At 40.6% G+C, this 26,270-nt stretch overlaps 1 protein-coding gene across 1 annotated transcript; it reads right to left on the bottom strand.

The window, feature by feature from the left end:
* Positions 1 to 1,027: 1,027 nt before the first annotated feature.
* rsf1b.1 (remodeling and spacing factor 1b, tandem duplicate 1) lies at positions 1,028 to 26,270 on the bottom strand. Its single transcript, XM_028594561.1, has 17 exons — positions 26,104 to 26,270; positions 24,104 to 24,195; positions 23,353 to 23,445; positions 22,539 to 22,744; positions 21,309 to 21,430; positions 18,631 to 20,759; positions 17,797 to 18,510; positions 16,947 to 17,225; positions 16,037 to 16,141; positions 15,870 to 15,949; positions 14,609 to 14,663; positions 14,399 to 14,511; positions 8,457 to 8,524; positions 6,647 to 6,860; positions 6,289 to 6,509; positions 5,337 to 5,516; positions 1,028 to 4,174 (listed from the first exon to the last, which is right to left on the bottom strand). The coding sequence occupies exons 1-17, from the start codon at positions 26,255 to 26,257 to the stop codon at positions 3,609 to 3,611; spliced, it is 5,391 nt and encodes a 1,796-aa protein (XP_028450362.1). The 5' UTR covers positions 26,258 to 26,270; the 3' UTR covers positions 1,028 to 3,608.

Genomic DNA, 26,270 nt, shown 5'->3' with positions numbered 1-26,270 from the left:
AACAATATTAGAAAATCTAGTAGAACTATATAGTTTGCTAGATTAACCAAATTAACAAATGACATTCCATTAGCAAACGTTAATGCTAACACTCTAATATGGTGCTCATAGTAAAAAAAATTTTAACATTACTTATTTCACTGTCAGTGCTAAGATACATAAACATAAATATATTAAGATAGTTATACTGTAAGTATCAATGTCATTGTGAATGTGAACATGTTGACGTAAGCACTTAATTTAAAGCAGACATTTTCACCATCTTTTAGCAAAACTAAATGGTGAACATAATATATGTAACTGCTAAACATTTTCTAACATTACTTTAATCAAAGATCCTTTATACTAAACCGTCTCTGCTTTTACATATATTACCGTTAGTACTTGGATCCATAGCATAAATGTGATACTAATACATAACATTGGCATTGTGCGCATGTTAGCATGCTGACATTAGCACTTAGCTCAAAGCAGACATTCCATCATCCTTTAGCAATTGTTAGCATGCTAACATGCTAAACTACTTTTAGAGTTAAAAATACTTTTACTCATATCACTGTCAGTACTAATATACGTAAATATTAAGCTAGCAATACATAGCAACGTCATTGTGACCTATAAGCATGCTGGTGTTAGCAAATGTTGGCATGCTAACAAGTTAAACTTAGATGGTGAAAATAAATTTAAAATATAAATGTTAAATAAATAAAGTAAATTATACCGTGCCTCCTAAACTTGTTTTAAATTGAATCCTTAAGATAGTAATAAATAGCAATGTCATTGTGAGCATGTTAGTATGCTAGTATTAAGAAAATGTTAGCATGCTAATGCATTAAACTACGATGGTGAGAAGGGGCATGTTTAAACATTCATTTGACTTAGTAAAAGGATAAATACATATATTAAGATTGTGATACATAGCATTGTCATTGAAATCATGTTAGCATGATTGCATTAGCATTTAGCTCAAAGCAACTCTGTGTGCATATTTTATTTCCACATCAAAAGTCACGGAAGACGTGAGACATGAGGCTTGAAACCCATTTTATTATGACAAATGTACAAGATCAGATTCATATGAAATAACAGTAAAGTTAACAAAAATGTAAGGAGCAGACAAAACACCAACAACCAGTCTACTAGCATCTATACACAGTGGACAAGGTGTCTTTCCTCCCAGATTCATCATGAGGTAAATAGGAAAACTTAACACTTCAGTCATTGGCACCAACTTCCTCCTTTAATCCCATCACAGCCTTTACTTATTTCGCTCCTTTCTCTTCTATGCAGGTCTTGCTACAGGTTATTTCATAACCATGAGATACATATCAATACATTCTCCTTATCTCTGTGGAGAATTTAAAACAGGGTTACATAGAGCACACAGACATCCATATTCCTTTACTCTGACTCAACCCACCAGAACACACACTTCTATTACATTTGTAGAATTGGGTTTTCGATATTCTGTCCAGCTAATCTAAAAGCTAAATGTGTGTGTAGAGGCCCAAGTTGTGTGCACTGCAAGCAGCACATATAGGTTGTGTCCTGGAAGTCATGATTTGGCCATCACCGGTATCAAAACGGTATGATAAATAGAGTGGTTTTTCCTCTGTGAAGACCATGCGGAGACTAATTTACAAAATATTTTACAAACAGGCTTCATGTCCTCTCTCAAATCAGATTCAGCGGTCCTAGAATATTTTCTATTGTTATCCTTTCTCTCCCCCCTAGCTTCTGTAACATGACTTTAGTAGGTCAGCGCATGCTTACCTATGCAGATCCACTGCAAAATAATGAGACATCCTGCAGCATCTACTTCACAACCGGTCAGGAGATTCTTAAAACATGCCAAAGTTTTCTGGTTTTGTTACAAAAACTGTTGTGCCAATATTACTTTCCTACAAAAGAAAACTATTAGAAACTCATGCATTCCCCAAAAATTGCCCAATATATTTTTCCATGATTAAAAAATTGCCTCTAAATATATTACAACAATAAACTACAGATATACACACAGACTGGTTCCAGCAGAGGTCAGTGAAGTCATTGGTTTGTGGGTTTCTTTTCTGTCCATTTGCCCCATTCTAAAACTGCATCCTGACTATCGCTTCAAAAACTAATTATTCCACTAAGTTGTTTATTTTTAACAATCTTGAAATGGTCTTGAGTTCTTAAAAGTCAGCGGTTTACTACAACCGGACTCGAACGTCAACTCAAGATTATGAATAGAGAATGTGAATAAAACAAGATCAAGGGGAGTAGAATATGACAACAAAAAAAAAGAAAAAAAAAAGAAAAGGGGGGCATTTTGAAGCTTAGTGTTATTTAGTTAATAAAAAGCCACGGGTCTGCAGGTTTTTGAACCTTCTATGAAGGACAATGTACAAAGAAAATAAGACACTTTACATTTCGCTCAAAGAGACAACAGCAAATAAAAGTTTAGATATACAAAAAAATACATTATTAAAAAACAAAAATCACAAAAAGGGAACATAAATGTAATAACAGGAAACTAGACTACAGGTCAAGATTAGGAGGGACGAAAAGTTTTACTTCGGATTTTGTTTCCCCAAGCGAACGTAGTATTAAAAAGGAACAGGGGATTCACCACTGATACCGATATAGTTAAAATAATGATATATGTATTTAATATACAAAAGCAACTTTATCATTCAACAAAAAGTTAAAAGGGGAGGGCTGACAAATGAAGGTTGGTCGACTAGTTATTAGTCTTGAAGGTTATTTGACAAGAATAAATAGTCTCATCTAACGCGTTTACAAATTATAAGCCAGAATAGTCTGAAGCAAAAGTTTGATATTTGGGCTAATTTAGGAGGAGAGTTATAGTAGACAGTAGGGTTGGGGCAACTGGACGAATATAGCATCTATTTGCGAATGGCTGAGTATATCACTGGTTGTTTTTTTTGGATTATTTTGTTTTTATTTTTCTAATTTAATGATCAGTATATAAAATTTATATTGTAAATAAACAGCGTTGAATTGAATAAACTGACTCCATTGTAACGGATACCTGATCCAGCTATTTAAGTGAACAGAGGAACAGAACTTCGAATTAATTATGGAATGACTTAGTTTAATCTTTAAAAATTTTAAAAGTGCCAGTCATTTAATCAGGCAGTCTTAAACTATTTCCTACACATTAAACAATTGCAGTGCCAATTTTCCATCAATGTAGACAAGTACAGGAGATAACATTTGTAGAAATCTTGGATGTAACAAAATAAAAAAAACGGCATGACGTGAGGGGAGAAATGAGTGACTTGTTTTTAGAGGAAGGAGGTGGTTTGGCAGTGGAGCTGGAGGATGTGGGTAAACCGATTATTACCAAACAAGTGAGAGGTGATTGTTTGGTGCCCTTATTTGTAGTACAAACCCACAGGGACAGCATCAGACTGGTGACAGGGATCCAGTTCTTACTGTAGCAGAGATTGCGGAGACTCAAGGTCCAGATGACACAAATAAAAAGGACGACGAGGAAATGTTCGTGGGGGAGGGAATAATAAAGTTAAGCAATATAAAAATACAATACCACAAAAAATGAAACAATACACTTTTTGTTGTTTTTTTTTTTTTTTTTTTTTTTTTTACAAATCTTCGTTATTGCAGACGTAGTCCACTAGGTCTGTGACTCCTAACAGGTCGTCTTCGTCTTCCTCCTGCGCCGCCATCTCCTGGCCAACCAGACCGTTTGGTGCTATGGCAGCGGTTGGTGTGGCGCTGACGTTTTTGGGTGGCTCCAGATCTGGGGTGAGGCCTGGAGTGGCGGCAGCGGGCTTGCTAACAAGGCCCTCGAGGCTCTTAATCGGGCTCTGTCCGTTGGTGGGTGGCAGCTCCACCGGATTGCAGTCCACTGGGTTTGTTCCCTTTGACTCCTCGTCCTCTTTTTCAGCTGCTTTGTTCTCCTTCGGTTTCTCCTCCTGTTCCTCGTCGTCGTCCGAGTCCGAGTCTATGCGGTTCACGCGTTTACGGACGGGACGATCCTCCTCCGACGATTCGTCAGAGTCGTCGTCCGAGTCGTCGTCTTCAGAAGCTCTCCTGCGTTTTAGTGCAAGACGTCTGCGCCGCTGCCGGGAATCTTCCTCTGAGGAGTCGGCTTTCCTCTTCACCCTCCGATCCCTCGACTCCTCCTCAGAGTCTCTGGAGAAACTCGCTGGGGAAAGAAAACAAAAGATGCCTTTAGCTGCCTGTAACTCTTCCAGGATCACATCAATATACTAAACAACTGGTTATGCATATAAGATGGTTAAAAAATATTTCCGTAAACATAACTGATATTAGCAACAGAAATATGGCCTCTATCCTATCCAGATTATGCTTACATCGACTGTTGTTTATTAGGCAGCATGCCTCCCTTCCCTTTAATAGGATTTGTCAAGTAATTTCACACTGCAGACATGACTGGGTGACTCCCCTCCTCCCCACACTTCATTTATTATGATAAAACTGAAATGATATATAGTATAGTTTGCATCAAATCATTGTTATTTTTAGCCCTACGTGACTTATACAACTTTAATGTGCAACGCTATCTGAATCTAAGCTTTATTTTAAAGTAAAATAGCAGCAGACAGCAGTACTTTTTCAAATGGCATAAAATGTCATATAAACATGGTTATTTCAGTTTTAGGGTAAGCTATATTCCAGTTTTACACATGAGCTAACTTTCTCGCAGTTTGGTGATCGGACTTCTGCTGAAACAAATACATTTGAAAAAATCTGTTAAGACTGAATCCAACATTGCTTACCACTTTCTCTCATCTCGGTGAAATGCTTTCTGAGTTATTTTTACTCAGAAGTTAATTTGTTTGTTGCAATGGCCTTAACTTATTAATGTATATCCATGGAACACAAACAAAACTCTAATTTATCCGCCCGTATACAGCTATTTGATATGTGATGAATAGGTAAAAATAAATAAATAATAAAAACTGTAGTCGCATGCCAAATTATGACAATTTTGTGTAGCCTAACTTGTCTTAAAAATCCAGAAAAACAAGATATGGTATGCCCAGCTAAAACGGTAGCGACTCCAGCAACTCTGCCGTTGATTCTGTTCAGATGTTTCATATCAAGTGTCTTCAGTATCTGAATGTCACTGTCCATGGTGCTGACCAGGTTCATCCATTTTTACACGGTTTTAAGTAGGCAGCTATATTAGTTTGGACGGGACATCTTCTATTTGCACAAATACAGTGTCATTTTGTAAAATAATTAGACAACAGATTAGAAAAAGCATTAGAAAAGGAATTATTATTACTACTAGCATTGGTCAAAGGTCAAAATCTACTGTGAACTGTGTGTTTCTGACTGACCCTCACTGTCGGAGCTATCCTGGCGGGGTCTGGGTTTCATTTTGGCCCGGTTGGTTTCTGCCTGAGAGCCTTCGGACTCTGACGTCTCGCAGTAGTTCACCTGCTTCTTCAAACTCCGCCGAGACCGCCGTCGACTCATGTCCAGATCACTGTCGCTGTACTCGCTGGAGCCTTCAGTCGCTGAACACACACAAAATAATAATAATGGGTTACAAATGTATGTGAATAAAATCTCCTCCCATGAATACAAAGCAAAAGAAGAAAATGTATATGAGATACTAAGTGTACTAAGTTTTAAAATGACCCATTACAAGTTCCCTGAGCCAAGGTGGTGTCTTCAAATTGTTAGTTTTGTCCGACTGACGGTCCAAAAATAAAAATATATTCAATCTACAAGATTGTAGACATTTTACACTTTGTGCAAAAACAAAAATTCAACCAATTTAAATCATCAATTTCACTTTTTTGTATATATTTGCCACTGTGATAGACACAAATAAACAGCAAAAATATATATATTGGTGCATATTACAATATGGCAAATTGATACAAAAAAAAATCTCTTCGTTCCATTTCCACCTTCAAACAAACAACTCCTTCTCTTAGTTTTCCTTAAAAACATAATTTCTCTCTATATTACCATTTTTTTTTTACAGGTTTAAAGTATTCCCTGACACCCCCCGCCGGCCCTGATTGGTGCATCTGAACAGGGAGCTGTGGATTTTTGCAAATCGCACTACAGGCTGTAGGTGGTGCCAGAGGAGCCGGATTTTTTTTTTTTTTTTAAATGACCTGCTTCATGTAGTTCTACTGGAACATAGGGTCAGTTTCAGCAAATATGACAGAAAGTTAGTTTTAGAAGTCTTACCTACTGAATCTTAAAGAGAGAGTGTAAATGCATGTTTTTGCTAAATGTGTACTAACTATACTAGAACACTAACAATTTATATACCTATTTCGTCTTCATCTTCCTCATCTGTCTCCTCCTCTTCATCATCCGAGTAACCCCGCGGTCTCCGCCGTTTTCTGGAGCTTCGCCGTTGTTTCGGTGCCTTTCTGGGCCGCGAAGAAGTACGATGCCTGCTGCTGTTGCTGCCAAAGTCGCTGTCATTGTAGTCCACCTCAAACTCACCGTCCGTGTCATTTTCTGACACGACAAACTCCTCTTCTGAGCTGCATCAAAAAAAATTAGGAAATACTTGAATTGACAGTATTCAGCTATGAGCAAACCAAACTCTCTTCATTCGTGTGCCAAAAAAAAATGGTACGAGGTCAGTCAAATGGACCAAAAAGTCAGTGTGGTTTGGTACCTTTCACTGATGCGAAACTCGTCCTCACTTTCCTCCTCGTCCACGGTGCTGTCACTGTCCAGGTCATTCAGTCGCCTGCGTTTTTTCCTGCGCTGACCGGCGGAGGGTCGTGGCGGGCGGCCGTTCTCTTTCCCCTCATCTGCTTGAAGGATGACGGACATATCCTTCCCTCTGTGTCCTGTGATGTTGGCCATGTCTTTGCCCCGACCAGCTCCTGTAAAAAAAAAAAAAAAAAAAAAAATAAAAAAATAAAAACTCCCCCTAATCATTTCCTCAGAACTTGGAAGGAATAGTGACATTTTGAGAAATACGCTTGTTGCTTTTTAGCCAAGAGTAACATGAGATAATCAAAACCACATTCATGTCTCTTCTGTTGGCTTCCCTTTTTTTTTTTTTTTTACATGTTAAAAAGGTTTTTGGGGAGTTTTTCCTTAAACAAATTGATTGTCTAAGAACAGAGGGTGTTGTAGGCTGTACGGATTGTAAAGCCCCTTGATGCTGGGCTATATAATAAAATTGACTTACCATGTTTGTTCTCTAAATATGAAGCCAGCAGCATAGCTTAGCATAAAGACTGGACATTGGGGGTAAACAGCTAGCCTGGCTCTGTCTAAAGGTAAAAAACAACAACCTCTAAAGCTCACCAATTTACAGGTTATATCTGGTATTATGGTTTTATGAGTGAAAAAAAAAGAACGAACTAGTCCGGCACATAAACGTTGCTAAAGCTCGCAGCAGGGACGGCTAGCGGCAGCTGGGTGAAACTGGTCTGTTACTCCAGTGGCTTTCTAACATTTTAACATCAAGGACCCCTAAACTGACACAAATTAAACCCCGGACCCCCATTTGTTAAAGTTTTGTCCAACGGCCCTGGATCTGATAGGATTCATGCTTTTAGAGGTTTTATAACAGAAAGTGTATGAAACCCCAAATATGTATTAGAGATGGTCCGATACCATATTTTGCTTCCCGATACCGATTCCGATACCTGAACTTGCGTATCGGCCGATACAGAGTACCGATCAGATACCAGTGGGTCATATAATTTAATTATGTTTTAACAACTGTATACTACTATCCCTGTATGGATGTGATATGATATAACAGCTGTATACTACTATCCCCGTATGGATGTGATATTATTTCTATCTTTGTTGTCTGTCTGGCTCAGGTTAAACTCTTTGTAAAACATGAACAAACACAAACAATGAATGTTGTACAACTTTCTTTTATTCTCCAGTTTGACAGTCGGTTATAACGGAAAAAGAACATAAATAAACTACTTTAATGTAGATTTTCTTTAGGGCTTTATTATGTGGTATCGGATCGGTGCATAAACTCCAGTACTTCCCGATACCAGCGTTTTAGGCAGTATCGGAGCAGATACCGGTATCGGAACATCTCTAATATGTATGACCAAACTAGTCATACATTCTGTCATTGTGTTACTTATGGATGGAATTATAGTGAAAATAAATGAGCTACCCTTTGGTTAGAGACCCCCTGAAACTTCCTCAAGGACCCCTGGGGGTCCCCAGATCCCACTTTGGAAACCACTGTGTTACTCTGTCCTCTCGCGAGTTTCAACTTTTCATATATATATATTTTTCTTTAATTAGATTGTCCAAAACTGGGCTGCCACCCTATTCCACCCGGGTAGGCCTGCCACTACGTAACAGCAAAAATAAATAATCTTTCCTCCAAAGAGGGCAAATTGGCTAATGCTCGGGTACTCTTAGCCCGGCCTTGTGCACGTTCTTAGTACTGCTGCTTAAAAATGATTTTCTAAAAGAAAAAGAACTCCTCGTACCTCCGCCCTCTGCTTCTTTGATGTCTTCCTCAATTGCCTCCTCGATCGCCTCGTCAAATTCATCAAATCTGTAAAATTAACATCGACAAGAATCAAATTGTATGTGGGATAGAAAACATTGTATTTCATCAGTACATGGTAATGGTCAGGTCGGAGGGGGGTGGGGGGTTATACAGCAAAGAGAGACCACACTCCAGGGTGGTGTTAGGAAAAAAGAAAACTTTGAATATTAAATTAGCATTGGACACAAGATGCATTAAAAATATACACCTATATATATATATATATATATATATATATATATATATATATATATATATATACACACACACACACACACATATACCTATATATATATATATATACACACACACACACATACCTATATATATATATATATATATATATATATATATATATATATATATATATATACATATATACATATATATATATATATATATATATATATATATATATATATATATATATATATATATATATATATATATATATATATATATATATATATATATATATATATATATATATATATATATATACACATGGGGAAATAAGTATTTGACCCCTTGCTGATTTTGCAGGTTTGCCCACTTACAAAGAATGCAAAAATCTACAATTTTAATCATATGTACATTCTAACAGTGAAAGACAGAATCCCAAAGAAAATTCCAGAAAATCACATCATATGAATTTATTAAAATTGATAACCATCTGATGAGGAAAAACAAGTATTTGACCCCCTGGACAAACAGCATGTTAATATTTTGTAGAAAAGCCATTATTGGCCAGCACAGATGTCAAACGTTTTTTTATAGTTGGTGACAAGGTTTGTGCACATTTCGGCAGGGATGTTGGCCCACCTCCCTGCAGACAGCCTCCAAATCATTCAGGTTCCGAGGTTGTCGCCTGGCAACTCGAATTTTAAGCTCCCTCCAAAGATTTTCAATCGGATTCAGGTCTGGAGACTGGCTAGGCCACTCCAGAACCTTGATGTGCTTCTTCTTCAGCCACTCTTTTGTTGCTTTGGCGGTGTGCTTAGGGTCGTTGTCGTGCTGAAACACCCATCCTCGACCCGTCTTCAGCTCTCTCACTGAGGGAAGGAGATGTCGGTCCAGAATTCCACGATACATGGCCCCATCCATCCTCCCCTCAATACGATGGAGTTGTCCCGTCCCCTTGGCTGAAAAGCACCCCCAAAGCATGATGTTGCCACCACCATGCTTGACGGTGGGGATGGTGTTCTTTGGGTTGTACTCTGTGTTCTTTACCCTCCAAACTCGACGAGTTGAGGCCAAAAAGTTCTATTTTGGTCTCATCTGATCACATCACCTTCTTCCAGGCCTCTTCTGAGTCGTCCAGGTGGTGAATGGCGAACTTCATGCGGGCCTGTACATGTTTCTTCTTGAGCAGGGGGACCTTGCGTGCGCTGCAGGATTTCAATCCATGACGGCGTAGTGTGTTACCAACCGTTTCTTTTGTAACTGTGGTCCCAGCTGCCTTCAGTTGATTCATCAGTTCCCCCCTTGTGGTTTTGGGATGATTCCTCACCGTTCGCATGATCAGGGACACCCCACGAGGCAAGATCTTGTGTGGAGGCCCAGACCGAGGGAGGTTGGCGGTGGTGTGGTGCTTCTTCCATTTCCTGATAACTGCACCGACAGTTGATCTTTTTCTCCAAGTTGCTTTCCGATTCTCTTGTAGCCCATCCCAGCCTTGTGCAGATCAACAATCTTGTCCCTGATGTCCGAGAAAGCTCTTTGGTCTTGCCCATGGTGGTGATGTTGGATGCTGGTTGTTTGGGTGTTGACAGGTGTCTTTTATACAGGTAACGAGGTGAGGCAGGTGTATTTGATGTAGATAATTGGTTCGGATTGGGGCTGTGTCTTAAAGAAAGACTAACTGGCTTGTAGGAGCCAGAATACTTGCTGTTTGTCCAGGGGTCAAATACTTGTTTTTCCTCATCAGATGGTTATCAATTTTAATAAATTCATATGATGTGATTTTCTGGAATTTTCTTTGGGATTCTGTCTTTCACTGTTAGAATGTACATATGATTAAAATTGTAGATTTTTGCATTCTTTGTAAGTGGGCAAACCTGCAAAATCAGCAAGGGGTCAAATACTTATTTCCCCCACTGTATATACACACATATACATATATATATATATATATATATATATATATATATATATATATATATATATATATATATATATATATATATATCCATCCATCCACGTCCGCTTATCCGGTGTCGGGTCGCGGGGGGAGCCGCTCCAGCAGGGGACCCCAAACTTCCCTTTCCCGAGCAACATTAACCAGCTCCGACTGGGGATCGGCGTTCCCAGGCCAGGTTGGAGATATAATCCCTCCACCTAATCCTGGGTCTTCCCGAGGCCTCCTCCCAGCTGGGGCGTGCCTGGAACACCTCCCTAGGGGGCGCCCAGGGGCATCCTTACCAGATGCCCAAACCACCTCAACTGGCTCCTTTCGACGCAAGGAGCAGCGGCTCTCCGAGCTCCTCACGGATGACTGAGCTTCTCACCCTATCTCTAAGGGAGACGCCAGCCACCCTTCTGAGGAAACCCATTTCGGCCGCTTGTACCCTGGATCTCGTTCTTTCGGTCATGACCCAGCCTTCATGCCCATAGGTGAGGGTAGGAACGAAAACTGACCGGTAGATCGAGAGCTTTGCCTTCTGGCTCAGCTCTCTTTTCGTCACAACGGTGCGATAGATTGAATGCAATACCGCACCCGCTGCGCCGATTCTCCGACCAATCTCCCGCTCCATTGTCCCCTCACTCGCGAACAAAACCCCAAGGTACTTGAACTCCTTCACTTGAGGTAAGGACTCATTCCCTACCTGGAGAAGGCATTCCATCGGTTTCCTGCTGAGAACCATGGCCTCAGATTTAGAGGTGCTGATCCTCATCCCAACCGCTTCACACTCGGTTGCGAACCGATCCAGTGAGTGCTGAAGGTCGCAGGCCGATGATGCCATCAGGACCACATCATCTGCAAAGAGCAGCGATGAGATCCCCAGCCCACCAAACTGCAAACCTTCCCCACCCCGACTACGCCTCGATATCCTGTCCATAAATATTACAAACAGGATTGGTGACAAAGCGCAGCCCTGGCGGAGGCCAACCCTCACCTGAAACGAGTCCGACTTACTACCGAGAACCCGGACACAGCTCTCACTTTGGTCATACAGAGATTGGATGGCCCTGAGTAGAGACCCCCTCACCCCATACTCCCGCAGCACCTCCCACAGTATCTCCCGGGGGACCCGGTCATACGCCTTCTCCAAATCCAGAAAAAACATGTAGACCGGTTGGGCATACTCCCAGGCTCCCTCCAGGATCCTTGCGAGAGTGAAGAGCTGGTCCGTTGTTCCACGACCAGGACGGAATCCGCATTGTTCCTCAACCCGAGGTTCGACTATCGGCCGAACCCTCCTTTCCAGCACCTTGGAGTAGACTTTACCAGGGAGGCTGAGAAGTGTGATACCCCTATAATTGGCACACCCTCTGGTCCCCCTTTTAAAAGGGGAACCACCACCCCAGTCTGCCACTCCTTTGGCACCGTCCCAGACTTCCACGCAATGTTGAAGAGGCGTGTCAACCAGGACAGCCCCTCCACACCCAGAGCCTTGAGCATTTCTGGACGGATCTCATCAATCCCAGGGGCTTTGCCACTGTGTAGTTGTTTGACTACATCAGTGACTTCCGCCTGGGAAATCGACGACAATCCCCCATTATCCTCCAGCTCTGCCTCTAACATAGAGGGCGATTAGTCGGATTCAGGAGTTCCTCAAAGTGCTCCTTCCACCGCCCCTATTACCTCCTCAGTTGAGGTCAACAGTGTCCCATCCTTTCTGTACACAGCTTGGATGGTTCCCCCTTCCCCTCCTGAGGTGGCGAACAGTTTTCCAGAAGCACTTTGGTGCCGACCGAAAGTCCTTCTCCATGTCTTCTCCAAACTTCTCCCACACCCGCTGCTTTGCCTCTTTCACGGCAGAGGCTGCAGCCCTTCGGGCCCTTCGGTACCCTGCAACTGCCTCCGGAGTTCTCCGGGATAACATATCCCGGAAAGACTCCTTCTTCAGTCGGACGGCTTCCCTGACCACCGGTGTCCACCACGGTGTTCGTGGGTTACCGCCCCTTGAGGCACCTAAGACCCTAAGACCACAGCTCCTCGCTGCAGCTTCAGCAATGGAAACTTTGAACATTGTCCACTCGGGTTCAATGCCCCCAGCCTCCACAGGGATGCACGAAAAGCTCCGCCCGGAGGTGTGAGTTGAAAGTCTGTCGGACAGGGGCCTCCTCCAGACGCGTTCCCAATTTACCCCGCACTACACGTTTGGGCTTACCAGGTCTGTCCAGAGTCTTCCCCACCCTCTGACCCAACTCACCACCAGATGGTGATCGGTTGACAGCTCTGCCCCTCTCTTCACCCGAAAGTGTCCAAAACATACGGCCTCAGATCAGATGAAACGATTATGAAATCGATCATTGACCTTCGGCCTAGGGTGCTCTGGTACCAGGTACACTTATGAGCATCCCTATGTTCAAACATGGTATTCGTTATAGACAATCCATGACTAGCACAGAAGTCCAACAACAAACAACCACTCTGGTTTAGATCAGGGAGGCCGTTCCTCCCAATCACGCCTCTCCAGGTGTCTCCATCATTGCCCACGTGTGCGTTGAAGTCCCCCAGCAGAACAATGGAGTCCCCCACTGGAGCCCCATGCAGGACTCCAGTCAAGGTCTCCAAGAAGGCCGAATACTCCGAACTCCTGTTAGGTGCATATGCACAAACAACAGTCAGAGTTTTCCCCCACAACCCGCAGGCGAGGGAGGCGACCCTCTCGTCCACGGGGTAAACTCCAACACAGCGGGCGCTCAGCCGGGGCTTGTGAGTATCCCCACACCCGCCCGGCGCCTCACACCCTGGGCAACTCCGAAAAGAAAAGAGTCCAACCCCTATCCAGGAGTATGGTTCCAGAACCGAGACTGTGCGTGAGAGGTAAGCCCCACCAGATCTAACCGGTAGCGCTCCACCTCCCGCACCAGTTCCGGCTCCTTCCCCCAGAGAGGTGACGTTCCACGTCCCCAGAGCCAGCGTCTGCCGCCCGGGTCTGGTCCGTCGAAGCCCCTGACCTTCACTGCCACACATGTGGCATCGCACCCGACCCCAACGGTTCCTCCCACAGGTGGTGGGCCCATATATATATATATATATATATATATATATATATATATATATATATATATATATATATAAAATAATACTGTACTACTACTATACTGTTAGTTATTTTTATATTATATACTATAACATGGTATTCTTTTCCATTTCTAGTATACAGTATTTTAGTATTGTATTATTACTACATAATATAAACACTTGATAATAACCATTAGGAATAAACGGTAAATTGATAGTTAATTAAACTTTAGTAGTTATTTTACTGTTAACAATGAAATAATTTATAATGTTTACTTATTATTAGTGATGCTATAATTTATGTTATATCAAAAGTTTAATGTTGCACATATCATAGTGCAAGTATTTGTTAATGATTACCAAGTGATTTGTAAACCTTTAAGAAATTGTAATCCATCAATAAACATTATTTAGATGGGTATTATAGCGTTTAGAAACTGACGAATATAATACCTTGTTAATGTTTAATAAATACTTCGTAAAGCATCTATAAACATTTAGGTAGCTATTATCAGTGCACAAATAATCACCAAAAAACATTTAATGGGGGCAAATTGATGTTACTTATTAATAATTATTATTATTATACGCATTGTTTGTTGCAACTTTATTTTAAATAAAATATAAATCAGCATATAAAACCCCCTAGAAAGAGTAATTTACTTATAAAATATTAGTGCACAGACCTGTAGCTGATGGATTTCTTTGTCCTCGTAGACCTTCGACCCCAACTCTTACTGCGCTTTGTTTCTTTCTTCTCTTTGATGATGATCTCTGGCTTTTCTTGCTCCTCCTCCACCTGTAAGGAGTGAGAGTTGGTCATTTATGTCAGAAACATCAACGGGTAAATACGTATTTATCTGGCAAAAATGTACAATCTCACATTATGTACTTACTGAGGGCGTGATGATGTTTTCAAGACTGATTCCAACATAAATGAGACGCTCTTTCCTGGAAGAGATATTACACATTAAGAAAGCCTTTCAATGTCAAATAAGTGGTAAAGTACAATATAAATAATACTAATACCAAACCAATATACTCTTGCCTATTTGTTAAAATAATGTGTAATGTAATGTGTTTAACTATAAACTTTTCAGTCGTGTTCAAATGTTGGCAGCACTGCAAAGCTTTTACTGTGAAGGAGCTGAAATTTCACAGTAAAAGCTGTGATTAAAGTTAATATAATGAAATCCAGAATGACCCCCACCTAAATTAAAACCTTAAACAGTGGTTCCTGGCTATTTTAACTTGACACCCCATGCTGGGATTGCGCGGGTGTCAAGACAGCCGTTCTAGTATTTGCGCATTTTTGCTGGACCGAAAGAAGGGCCAGCCCTATACACGAAAAAGTTTTTCACTCTGTCGCTGAGTGAATTTACACCATGGATTGAGTGAGTGATGACGTCGGTCGAATTGGAGCGTGCCATTGGCCGTTGCAGTTTCAAAACGAATCACCGCAGTAGCAGTCAGCTGGTAACCTCCGCTGTGGCTGATCAATCAACGGATTTATTTCCTCAACATGTGACTGATGGTTCTGCCTCCGCCATTTTAAACGCACAGTGTGTGTGTGTTGAGTTAAAACTTAGATTAGAGAAACTACTCAAATAACCATCTCAAACTAGCGCATGGTAACAATTTCAGTTTCCGGCCGACATTTTAACATTGATGCAGCGCTGAAGAGAGCAGAGAAGAAATAAGCTCTTAAGTTGTCAGGTGGTGGTAAATGTATAGTGTGGGAATAAATGCTACTGGTCCTCAAGACCAACATTTGAAGCTGTGGTACATAATTGTCATGAGTTGAAACCTACAGGTCTGGTCTGTTTAACCAAGTAACATTAATTACACAATAATGGCGTTATTTCAACGTAATCATGAAAATCGCATGATTACATTGTAGGATTCATGAAATTAAAGCAGTCCGTAATTATTTGCCTTTAAAATGTATATCTTTACCACGTCATAGGACATAATACACAACAAACAAATATTCCTGATACCACTACAGATGAACATTTAATATCCAGGAATTCACATTATATACACCACCGCTGACTATCCTCGTTTGGCCACGATACGGCACAATGACCAAACATGGTCCACCCACTTACTAGGTTTCCAAATGTTAATGAACAGATGAGGCACAAAATGTCTCACCTTCTCTCGGCCCGTTCCTTCTTTTTCAAAGCAGCGTCGAGGTTTTGGAGCTGCTCATCTAATTTGTCACAGAGTAGCTTCTGCAGAGGGGAATAACGAGGAAAAACATTAAAACATATTTAATTTATCTTTTTTCTTTAATATTTGGTGCTCAGACTGGTACGCACATGTTGACAGGGTGGACAGAACCATTCTCCGTCGGGGATGATCATGAGGGGAGGCCTCAGACAGGCTGTATGGTACCCGCTGTCACACGAATCACACAGCAAGATCTGAAAAAGAGATGCTGACAAATTAATTGTTTGCATCATTTTCAAGCCAAGATACCAAACTTCTTCCTTGGTCCCATTTTTACTAGTCTATATCCACGACGTTCCACCTCGGGATTGCTCCGGTGCCGCAGGAAATTCTGCCGGATGTACATCTTTTCGCCGATGTCCGTTTCCTTCCGCTTTCTTTGTGTTGGAATTTTAAACTCCAATGGATTTGTGAGGACTATGGGTAACTGCTCCTCAGATCTCAGCAGGGGAAATCCAGACAGCTAGCTAGACTATCTGTCCAATCTGAGTTTTCTCTCGCACGACTAAAACAACGAACGTCCACGTTCCACCAAAACAAGTTCCTTACCGAGGCTATTTTGCAGCGGCACCATGCGGCGCTTAGCGCCACCCAAGACGATTGTGATTGGCATTTATGGTTGGTCGAACAAAACAAGACATTAGCAGCAACACTTATATGGTTCCTCACTTATAATTACAGAGATCTTAATGCATCATAGTTTAACTGGCCCACCAAATCTTAAAAACCTTAAATTACTTTTCTAAATTTAAGTTCCGTGTAAATTCACGGGTTCAGTGTTCATTTTTCCACCACTAAATTAACTAACTTAAAAAAAAAAAAAAAAAAAAAAAACAACATCTATATCTATATATCTATATCTAGATTTTTTTTCTGCAAATGCTAAACTAATATCAAAACGTCCTTAACTAGAATTCAGAGCACTTTTTTGGGGGGAGGAAGGGGGGTGATTAAAAAAAACTCAAATTGTTGGCAATATTAGGAGATGTGAGAACCCACCAGCTCAGGGTGATTTGGAAGACCGCAATGTTTGCAGGGGTCGTCATTAGGAGGTAGGTCTTCGTCTGAGGATGTCGAGGAGTCTGAGCTTCGTCTTTCTCGGTTACGATTCCGCCTTTTTCTGCCTCGCTCAACCTTGTAGTCTTCGTCGCTGTCGTCCTCCTCCTCGCTCTCCTCCTCCTCCTCGCTGGACTCCTCCTCGCTGTCGTCGTCTTCGGAGCCTTTCTTTTTACGACGTGTTCGTGTGTTGGACCACCGAACCTTCCGTCTCTTTCTCCCCTTAAACCAGCACAACATGTTGACTTTCAACAGAGCAGATACGTTGCTTACAACTTAAATTACTCACAACCATTTCCCAGATTCATGCAATTTGGCCCTGTACTTTATTTTTATTTTTTTAACCTTGCAGTGGCCCATTGGTTTCAGTTCAAAATGCTGGAAAATGGCTGCATGTTTTGGAAACTTTTTATTTAAACTTTAATTCGACCGTGAAAAAAAAAAATGTAATATTAAAACTGTAGTGACTCAAAATTTACAGTCTATGTCTAAGTGCAACAGACCATTTGACCAACTAACCTACAGGTAAACGAAGCTAATAAATAAAAATGTCGAAAGACACTAATGCCATATGCATTATGTTATGTTTGTATTAATTATAATGTTAAAACAAATTACATGTTGGTTTTTTGAAAAAGTGACATCCATAATGGAAGGTGTAAGCAAATGTCATTTTTTTCGTTGTTGCCTAAAACATGCAAGCACCACTGGTATGGTCCTTGTATCGGATAACATTTCCATAACAGATCCTTTGAAAAAGACGTAAATAGTGCACACTAGTGAGCAGTCTTACCTTAGGTTTGGGTTGACCCTCCTGATCAGCCTTTTTCTCTCTTGGTTTCTTTTGAATGGCCTTCACCTCCTCTTCCTCCTCATCTTTTTCTTTCTCACCCTCGTTGTCCTCACACTTCTCAGCCGGTGGAGCAGCCTGAGATTTCTCCAGCTTCCTGTCGTGGATCTCTACCACCTTCGGTGTTGGTCTGGAGATTCTGGGTGATCTCCGAAGGGATCTTCCTGTGTTCGTATCGGACTCAGAATCCGCTTGTCTCTCCTCTCTCTGAAGTTCAGCTTTCCTTTGGTGGGCTCGGGGCTTGATTTTCCGACGGTTAAGCTCGGACGGCGCTTCCCCACCATTCGCCACCCCTTTGTTTGCCGCAGAATCCTCTTCTTCACTTTTGCTTTCCTCGTCAACGGGCTTTTTGGTATCCAGTTCTTTGCTCGGGGGGCGGGCTTTCTCTGTTTCAGTTGAGGATTTGTGGTCTGGTTCTTTGCTCACCTTTTGGTGACCAGATTCCTTGATTTTGGTCGAGGTTTTACTCTCTTTATTAGCACGTTTCTCCTCCTTTGATTCATCGGTTTTTGCTAGTGTATCAGTTGTGGAATCCTCTTTATTTTCTTTGTCTTGGCACTGGGGTGTCTCACTGTCATTTTTAAGTTTTTCCTTGACAGTGTCCTTTTTATTTTCCTTGATATTTTCCTTGACAGTGTCCTTTTTATTTTCATCGACTGTGTCCTTTTTATTTTCCTTGACAGTGTCCTTTTTATTTTCATCGACTGTGTCCTTTTTATTTTCATCGACTGTGTCCTTTTTATTTTCATCGACTGTGTCCTTTTTATTTTCCTTGACTGTGTCCTTTTTATTTTCCTTGACTGTGTCCTTTTTATTTGCATTGTCCGACTCCTCTTTATTTTCTTTGTCTTGACACTGGGGTTTCTCACGGTCATTTTTAAGTTTTTCCTTGACAGTGTCCTTTTTATTTTCATTGTCTGCGTCCTTTTTATTTTCCTTGACGGTTTCCTTTTTATTTTCCTTGACTGTGCCTTTTTTGTTTTCCTTCCGGGCATCCTTTTTATTTTCTGATGACGGACACTCTGTCTCAATTTTTTTAGGCTGTTCTTCAGACCACTTTTCCTGTTCTGCGTCTGGTCTTTCAGGTTTTTTATCAGTTTCTTTGGAGACGTTTGTCTTCTCAACAGCGCTGAATGGTTTATCTTTCCCTTCAGATGCTTCCTCTGTCATCTTACATGCAACTGAGTTAATCTCAGTTTTGTCATCCTCTTGTGGCTTTGTCAGATCGGGTTTAACGGCCACGGCTTCTACCCCCATAGCTCTGGGCGTAGAGTCGCTTATCTTGGAAACGGAATGTATCGTATTGTCTTCACAGTTGACAGTTTTCTTTACATCTTCAGGCTTCTCTGTCTTCTTCGTCTTTTCTGTGTTGGTCTCGGAGGCTGCACTGGCTTGCTCTGGCTTCATCTCTGCAGCTTTGACGTTATCGTGCTTCTCTACAGGTTTACATGATTTGTCTAGTTTTTTAATAACAGACGACTCTACACTCTCTTCAGTGTTGGATGTTCCTTGTGATTTCTCACCGATTACTGGTTTGTCTGCGTTTTCAATGACCTTAGGAGTTTCTGTGGCTTCTTGAGTCTCTGTATTATCACTGTCTTTTAGTATTTCTGTTTTTTTAATGACGGATAGTGATACAGCATCAGCAGATTTCTTTGCAGGATATTTGTCTGCTGTTTTGATGACTTCGGGCTTTTCTTTTGCCACTGATTTATCCAATTTAGTCTCAGATGTTGCCGTTTCTTTAGCATCACCCATTTCTGCTTGCTTCACGTCTGTTACATTTTCTGACTTCTTGGTTTCTTCCGTTTGATTCGACTCTGATGTGTCTACACTGGCTGGTTTTTCCTCTGAGTCTTTTGATTCAACTTCTTTGGATGTAACTTTCTCTGACTCACCAGCCGTTGATGTTTTATTGGTTTCCTTTAATTTCTTGTCTACTGTACAAGGCTCTTTTGAAGCTGCTGGTTTGGATTCTTTTATTTGTTCATGCTCTTCATGATTAGACGACTTCTCGGGTTCATTATTCACGTCTTTAGGTAATGGCGGCGGAGACTCATGTGCTTCTTTCTTTTCTTTTGATGTAGTGCTTTCCTTTTCTACCCGCACAGAGTTTTCTTGGTTTGATGCGACTCCCTCTGTGACCTTCTCTGCACTGCAAGCTTCATCCTTTTTATCTTTCGTATCATCCTTGTCTGTGGATGGAGAGTCATTTTCTCTTTTTTCTACAGATTTATCTGCAACTGGTTCAACCGTCTGCTCTTTGTCGACGGTGGCATCTTTTGGTGACTTGCACAAATTACTCTGAAAGCTTTTCTCTGATGAAGGCTGAACTTCACCATTAACGTGATCATTTACACTCTGCGCTTTCTTTGTCTGTTCAGGAACCGAGTCAGCTTTAGGAGCTTCTTTGACCTGTGAAACAGATGGGTTTGGCACTATGATGCCACTATGTTTTTCAAAGTCTTCACTAAACTTCATTCCTCTTTTTTTCAAAGGGATTTTCGCCTGTTGGTCATTCTTCAGAGCCTGCTGAATCTCCTCTGCACTGTTCTTCCTAGCCTCTTCTCCTTTTTCTGCCTTTACTGATATACATGGCGTTTCAGAGGAGGGTTCACTTGTTGCTGTGCTTGTTTTAGTGTTCGACACCTCCATTGGCTCTTCTTTTTTGTTCTGGACTTTTGAACCGATACTGGGATCCGTAGGCTTTTCTGAGTTGAGATCTGCTTCAGTTTTGCCTTCACTAGTGCCATTTAGTGATGATTTGGCCTCTGAAGTTCCTGATTTCATGTTGTCTTTCTGAGTTACTTTTTCCTTATTCTCGCTCTTTGGTGAGAGTGGACCAACATCCTTGTTGGAGTCTTTGTTGTCTTCATCCGATGAGTCCTCAATCTTTTTAACTTCACCTGTAATGTAAATATGGAACAAAAGATCAAATGACTTCTCGTAAATAATAGACAAGTAGACAAATGGTATAGCACATGGCCTGCACTATTCTGCCAGTATAACTGGCAGTTAAGTTTTGTACAGTGGTAAAGTATGTGATGGTGAGTTTGTTTGACGACAACATTTACGTCACATGGATCAAAGTGGACCCTCTCTGAAACGAAAGTATGAGGCTCGCTTAACCGTTCCACCTTTTCCTTTGCGCTACCATAATTGTATTACCGTAAAATCTATATCTGGAATTTGTGAATCACTTCAGAATCATAGAAGATAACCTTATTTCCTCTGTGTATTGTCTTTTTCCCCCACACCTAGAAAAGACTTTTTGTTGAAGTAGGTTTCTTTGTCTAGAACATGCTATTAACATGATGATTACGGTTGGAAAAATGCAACATTTCCATATTCTTTTTAAAAAAAAAAAAAAAAAAAAAAAAAAAAAAAGTTACTTGTAACAACAGAAACTGACAATGACAATCTGTAAACTAGTAATTTAAAACTCTAAACTTTACCATCTTCTGTTTTCTCTTTACCGTCTTCACCGTCAGGTTTGGTTTCTTGATCTTTTTTTAACAGTGCAGGGTCGATTTGTGTCTTCAGCAGAGCCACAACCTCAGCCAGGTCATTTCTATCTCTACAGGTAGAAAAGAGAGGATCAGTATAATCATTTATTTTCCAGAGTAAATAACACAAACAGTGCCCAGTTTTATAGAAAGCATTAGGGCCGTTACAGAGTCAACGCATCGGTACGCATACGCGTCCGCAAGGCTATGCATCGCTACGCTTCGTCCGCCATTATGCGTCGATGCGTAGCCAAATGTGTCATCCCAGTTTTTGATACGCACAATACTATGCGTTGTCGGTGGGGGCGACACTGCATGTATTATACATTACTCAAAAATATTTAATCAACTTAGCTGAGCAAATTCATCAAACATAGGACTACTGAGTCACATTTTTCAGTATGTATCAACGTTGTGTGTGTGTGTGTGTGTAGTCTATGCTGTGTGCCCTCCTCAAGAAGCGAGAGAGACCCAAATGTATTTATATATTTTTAAAACCTGCTAAACCATGTTTAAGTGACCTTTAATCAATGTATTGGTCAGTGCTACACAATCGTAGCACACTGTACTAGTGGGGAAACACGCCAGCATCTGATAAAAAGAAGTCAGCCAGCTGCTCCCTGACAAGAGCCACTCTCCGGGAGGGTCTGGCTCTGCCGACCGAACACCATGGAGCACTCTGCTACCCCCTGTTGCGTGGGCGGTGTATTGCATTTCACGCATTGCCGATGACGCTTGGGTCTACTTGCGTCCGCTGTTTAGACTATGAAAGGGAGTGCGTCGCTCGCGTTGCTCGTTCGCGTTGCTTGTTTGCGTTGACACTGTAACGGCCCTTAGCATTTAATTTCATAATGCTTAAAAGATCCAATGTGTAGGAATTCTTTTTCTGGGTGAAGAAGAAGACTCCTGTTCCTGAGATCTGGATTTTGAATACGTGTGGTCCTCCATGTTTCCTTCTTCAAACTTGCCGATTTCAAGCCAATAGGAATACTTGGAATTGATGGTGGAGGTAAATATTCATGAAAAAGGACAAATTTGTGAACGGGCAACACAGATCTTGATAATGAACAACTAAACACGTTGGACCTTTAAAGCATATTTGTTCTATATATATATATATATATATATATATATATATATATATATATATATAAAAAAAAAAAAAACTTGTCTGCTTACTTGACGATGCACTTCCACGACGACCCGTCTAAGTCGTCCTGCTCCTCCAAATAAACACGCACATTGTCGTCCTGGTCCAGTTGAAACCAATACATCTGACCATCTTTGTCCCGGCCAATCGGCTGCAGCCGCATCTTATCTGGGTCCTCCTCATTGATGGCAGTTTTGAACTTCACATTGTCATCAAACTGACACTCACACAAATACTGGAGAAAAGTAGAAGAAAGGCACAGAATGTTTCAAAATACAAAAACACCTATTACTAAGACTTGAGTCAAATGTAACTTTCTTGAGTTCTGTGAGTGAAAAAAAAAAAAAAAAAAAAAGGTAGAAATAAATAATGTTGCTGAAAATGAATCTGAGGATTCATAGTTACTTAGCTGCAAGGCAAATCAAAATTGGATTTGAAGTGTGGCATTAATTGATATTCTTGACAGAATATAACAGTTCAGAAGAAAAAGCTCATTATTTTGACAAGTAGTATTCACATTTACACACACTAATATATATATATATATATATATATATATATATATATATATATATATATATATATATATATATATATATATAGAAAGGTGCAGCAGCAGCACAGGTATCAGTCCTAATGACCTCAGCATCACAGGAAGTAGAGGAGAGTGACTAGGCAAGGTGGGATTTCTGTTTTTGTTTTTGTTTTTTCTTTCTTTGCCTCGAGACCGCAGAGGGGGGTTGTTCTTGTTCAAGTGTGTTTGTCTGTTCGGTTTGTTTAAAATGGAAAAATAAATAAAAAATGTATCATAAAAAAACCAAAAAAAAACAACAGTGTGCTTACTTTAAGTATCCCCGTCTTGCACTCCGTCGGCAGCTCCTTGTATCCTTTTTGTTCGAGTTCCCATGCCCAGGTTGTGTTGAACTCTTGACATACCTGTAAGAAGAATTGAGAAATTTAAATCAGCAAATGAATGCATTTAATTTGAAATCCTTGACGTATTTTCTTTTTATCAGCTTGGAGTGGTGTTTGACTCCATCATAAAGACATCTGACACACATTTACTGTGGTTGGACTTCCAACCTTTCTGTCTGACAATCCCAAACCTGGTTTATAGACGGCTATAATATACATTTTCTGAAAACCAACGGTTCACTGTATTATACATGTTAGGGCTGGAACAATATGCTTTTGTCCCAAATCGATTCTTGCACGATACATTAGTGGCGATTAGATTTGTATGCCGATTTTCGTTTATTGCGATTCCAGAAGTATTGCCATTCGATAGTATTGAGTATTGCGATTTTCTTTTCCTTCTTTAACAAAAACAAACGTTGAATGATACACTTCTAGACACAATATATCATGAGACATTTCTAAAAACTAATTGTTTTCTAAAAAGAATGCACATCACATCACATGTCAGTCAGTCATTTATTTAATTTGTAAAGAAGTATACTGTAACATGTATTTTCAGCATTTTCTGCTTTCACTCTATTTTTCTGGAAACGGATATGATGTAGTCGCCGTTGGCGGTACCAGAAAATATTGATTCTAGGAAAAAGAATTGATTAAAAAAAGAAAAGAAAATTACCTTCACTAGATACTTCTCCCATCTGTCTGCTGTGACTGACTTGCCGATCTTCCTCAGCAACTTGACGTGAAGATCAACCAGCAGCTTTGGAACTGAGGAAACATTAGAAAGACACGGCGGTCACTCATAAAGAGTCTGAACCCCATTTTAAACATGATTTAGCACCAGCCACACACACACACACACACACACACACACACACACACACACACACACACACACACACACACACACACACACACACACACACACAGTAAATAACAGTGACAGATATCATAATCGGTAGCTGTGATTGTTAATGGAATGCTTATTCACACCACACACAGTTTTGGTGCTGTGAATTGGAATGGCCATTAAGGTTTATATCCCAAAATTTGTTTTGTGACACCTGGGTCTATTTACCCTTCGGTACATAACTGATCATACTTGATCACATGTGCAGATTCACATGCCATTGATGACAAGTTTTTGTAAGAATACACTTTTAGAGCTGATTTACGGGTAGCCAGCTCTTTAAAATGTTTTTATCTATACACTTTAGAAAACAGGGAGGCTTCATACTAAAATAAATATGATAAAAGCTGGAGTGGAATGTAACTAAGTACATTTACACACTCTGTCAAGTACTGTACTTAAGTAGAAATACAAGGTATTATACTTTATACTTGGACACCACTACATCTCAGCGGTAAACATTGTACTTTTTACTCCATTACATTTGTGTGACAGCTTAAGTTACTTTTCATATGACAGTTTTTCATCCCGTCTTGTCCAGTAAAAAACCTGTATCTCCAGATGTGTTGATGTTGAATGTTTGTGAGAAACTCCTCTTATTAGACATTCAATCAGGAAGACGTCAGACTGCGATGCGCCTGCGCAAAGCAACCCCAAAAAAATAGTCAAGTTATCTATAATAAGCAGCCCAAACAGAAGTAGAACGACTTTGCTTTTATATACGTACACAATAATTAATCACACGGGTATGCATATCAGTAAATATATAGAAATAATACAACTACGTGTACTAAATGTAAGCGATAACGTCATTGTATATAATTCACTGGCAGAATCGTGTTTTAACACCCCCCCGCTTTAGTCACTACACGTTACATTGACACATACCCGGATTATTATCCCTGACCAATGCACATATTATACAAACCGTAAACAATGCCACATCCCCTGACCAATATTTTTTGCACACCCTGTACTAAACCGTTCAGCCTCCCTTCTTTCCCTCCACTGTTATTTTTGTTATTTTTATTTGGTATGTATGTCTTTTAACATACTTTTAATTGTAATATATCTTTTGTGTATTTATGTTATTGACTGTAGCAGTACTTATTGTTTAATGTGTTTATTGTATACACCAAGGCAAATTCCCTGCAAGTAAAAACTTATTTTGGTATTAAATGATTCTAAGCGCCAAAAAAACAACAACTTTACTTTGAAAGTTTCCACCGGAGTTCCTCGCCGTTACGGGTTGCTTGACAGAAGCTGGGCGAACCACTACATGGCAAAATATTTTAACTGTTAATAAAGTGCACAATCGCGTGCCCGTCACAGACGATGACATCTTCACCGAATAATGATCAAAATCCACGATGTGTTGCACGAATTATCGCCAGCTTTACTTCCTCACAAACACTATTTCTGTCTGTGTTGTGTTACGAGTGTTGACGTTACAGCAGCAGATAAAGGCTGCCTGGAGAAAAATTAAGCCCTATTCAAAAGCCAAAAAGTGAGAGAAAACCTCGACTGATTCGGTGGGCTCACACCTGAATACTCATTTAAATATGCACAGACACGTTTTCCACTTCGAATAACAGCTCTGAGACGCAGTTAACTTATATTTAAGTAAACAAGAAGGTTAGAAAACCACACAATAACACACAACTAGCTAACGTAGCTGCTAGCCTGCTAGCACGGTACCATCATCATTGATGCAATGGTTGAAGTCTCTCCTCCTCCGTTAGAAGCTGGGTGTTTTTCTGCCCTACCTGAGGATGTGTCCTGCAGATATCTCTCCAGCTGAGGAAATGTGAGCTCCGGTAAGTCCAACAACGCTCCGTACCGCTCCAGGAAGGAGCAAATCACGGCGTAATTTGGACACAAACCGGGGGAAGAACTCGCCGTTGCCGCCGAAGCAGCCATCTTTTCCACACCA

Source organism: Perca flavescens, chromosome 13 (assembly GCF_004354835.1).
Source record: "Perca flavescens isolate YP-PL-M2 chromosome 13, PFLA_1.0, whole genome shotgun sequence".
NCBI classification, from domain to species: domain Eukaryota; kingdom Metazoa; phylum Chordata; class Actinopteri; order Perciformes; family Percidae; genus Perca; species Perca flavescens.
Note: the sequence above shows the minus strand (reverse complement) of the source record. Positions and strands in the feature narration are given on the sequence as shown.

What these genes read in the sequence shown, in the direction of transcription:
- rsf1b.1 (XM_028594561.1), bottom strand. Translation starts at nt 26,257, where the DNA reads ATGGCTGCTTCGGCGGCAACGGCGAGTTCTTCCCCCGGTTTGTGTCCA. An exon ending in TCGTGGAAGTGCATCGTCAA is followed by an intron (nt 21,431 to 22,538) that starts GTAAGCAGACAA and finishes TTCTACCTGTAG; the next exon opens with AGATAGAAATGACCTGGCTG. An exon ending in AGGGTCAACCCAAACCTAAG is followed by an intron (nt 17,226 to 17,796) that starts GTAAGACTGCTC and finishes TGCTGGTTTAAG; the next exon opens with GGGAGAAAGAGACGGAAGGT.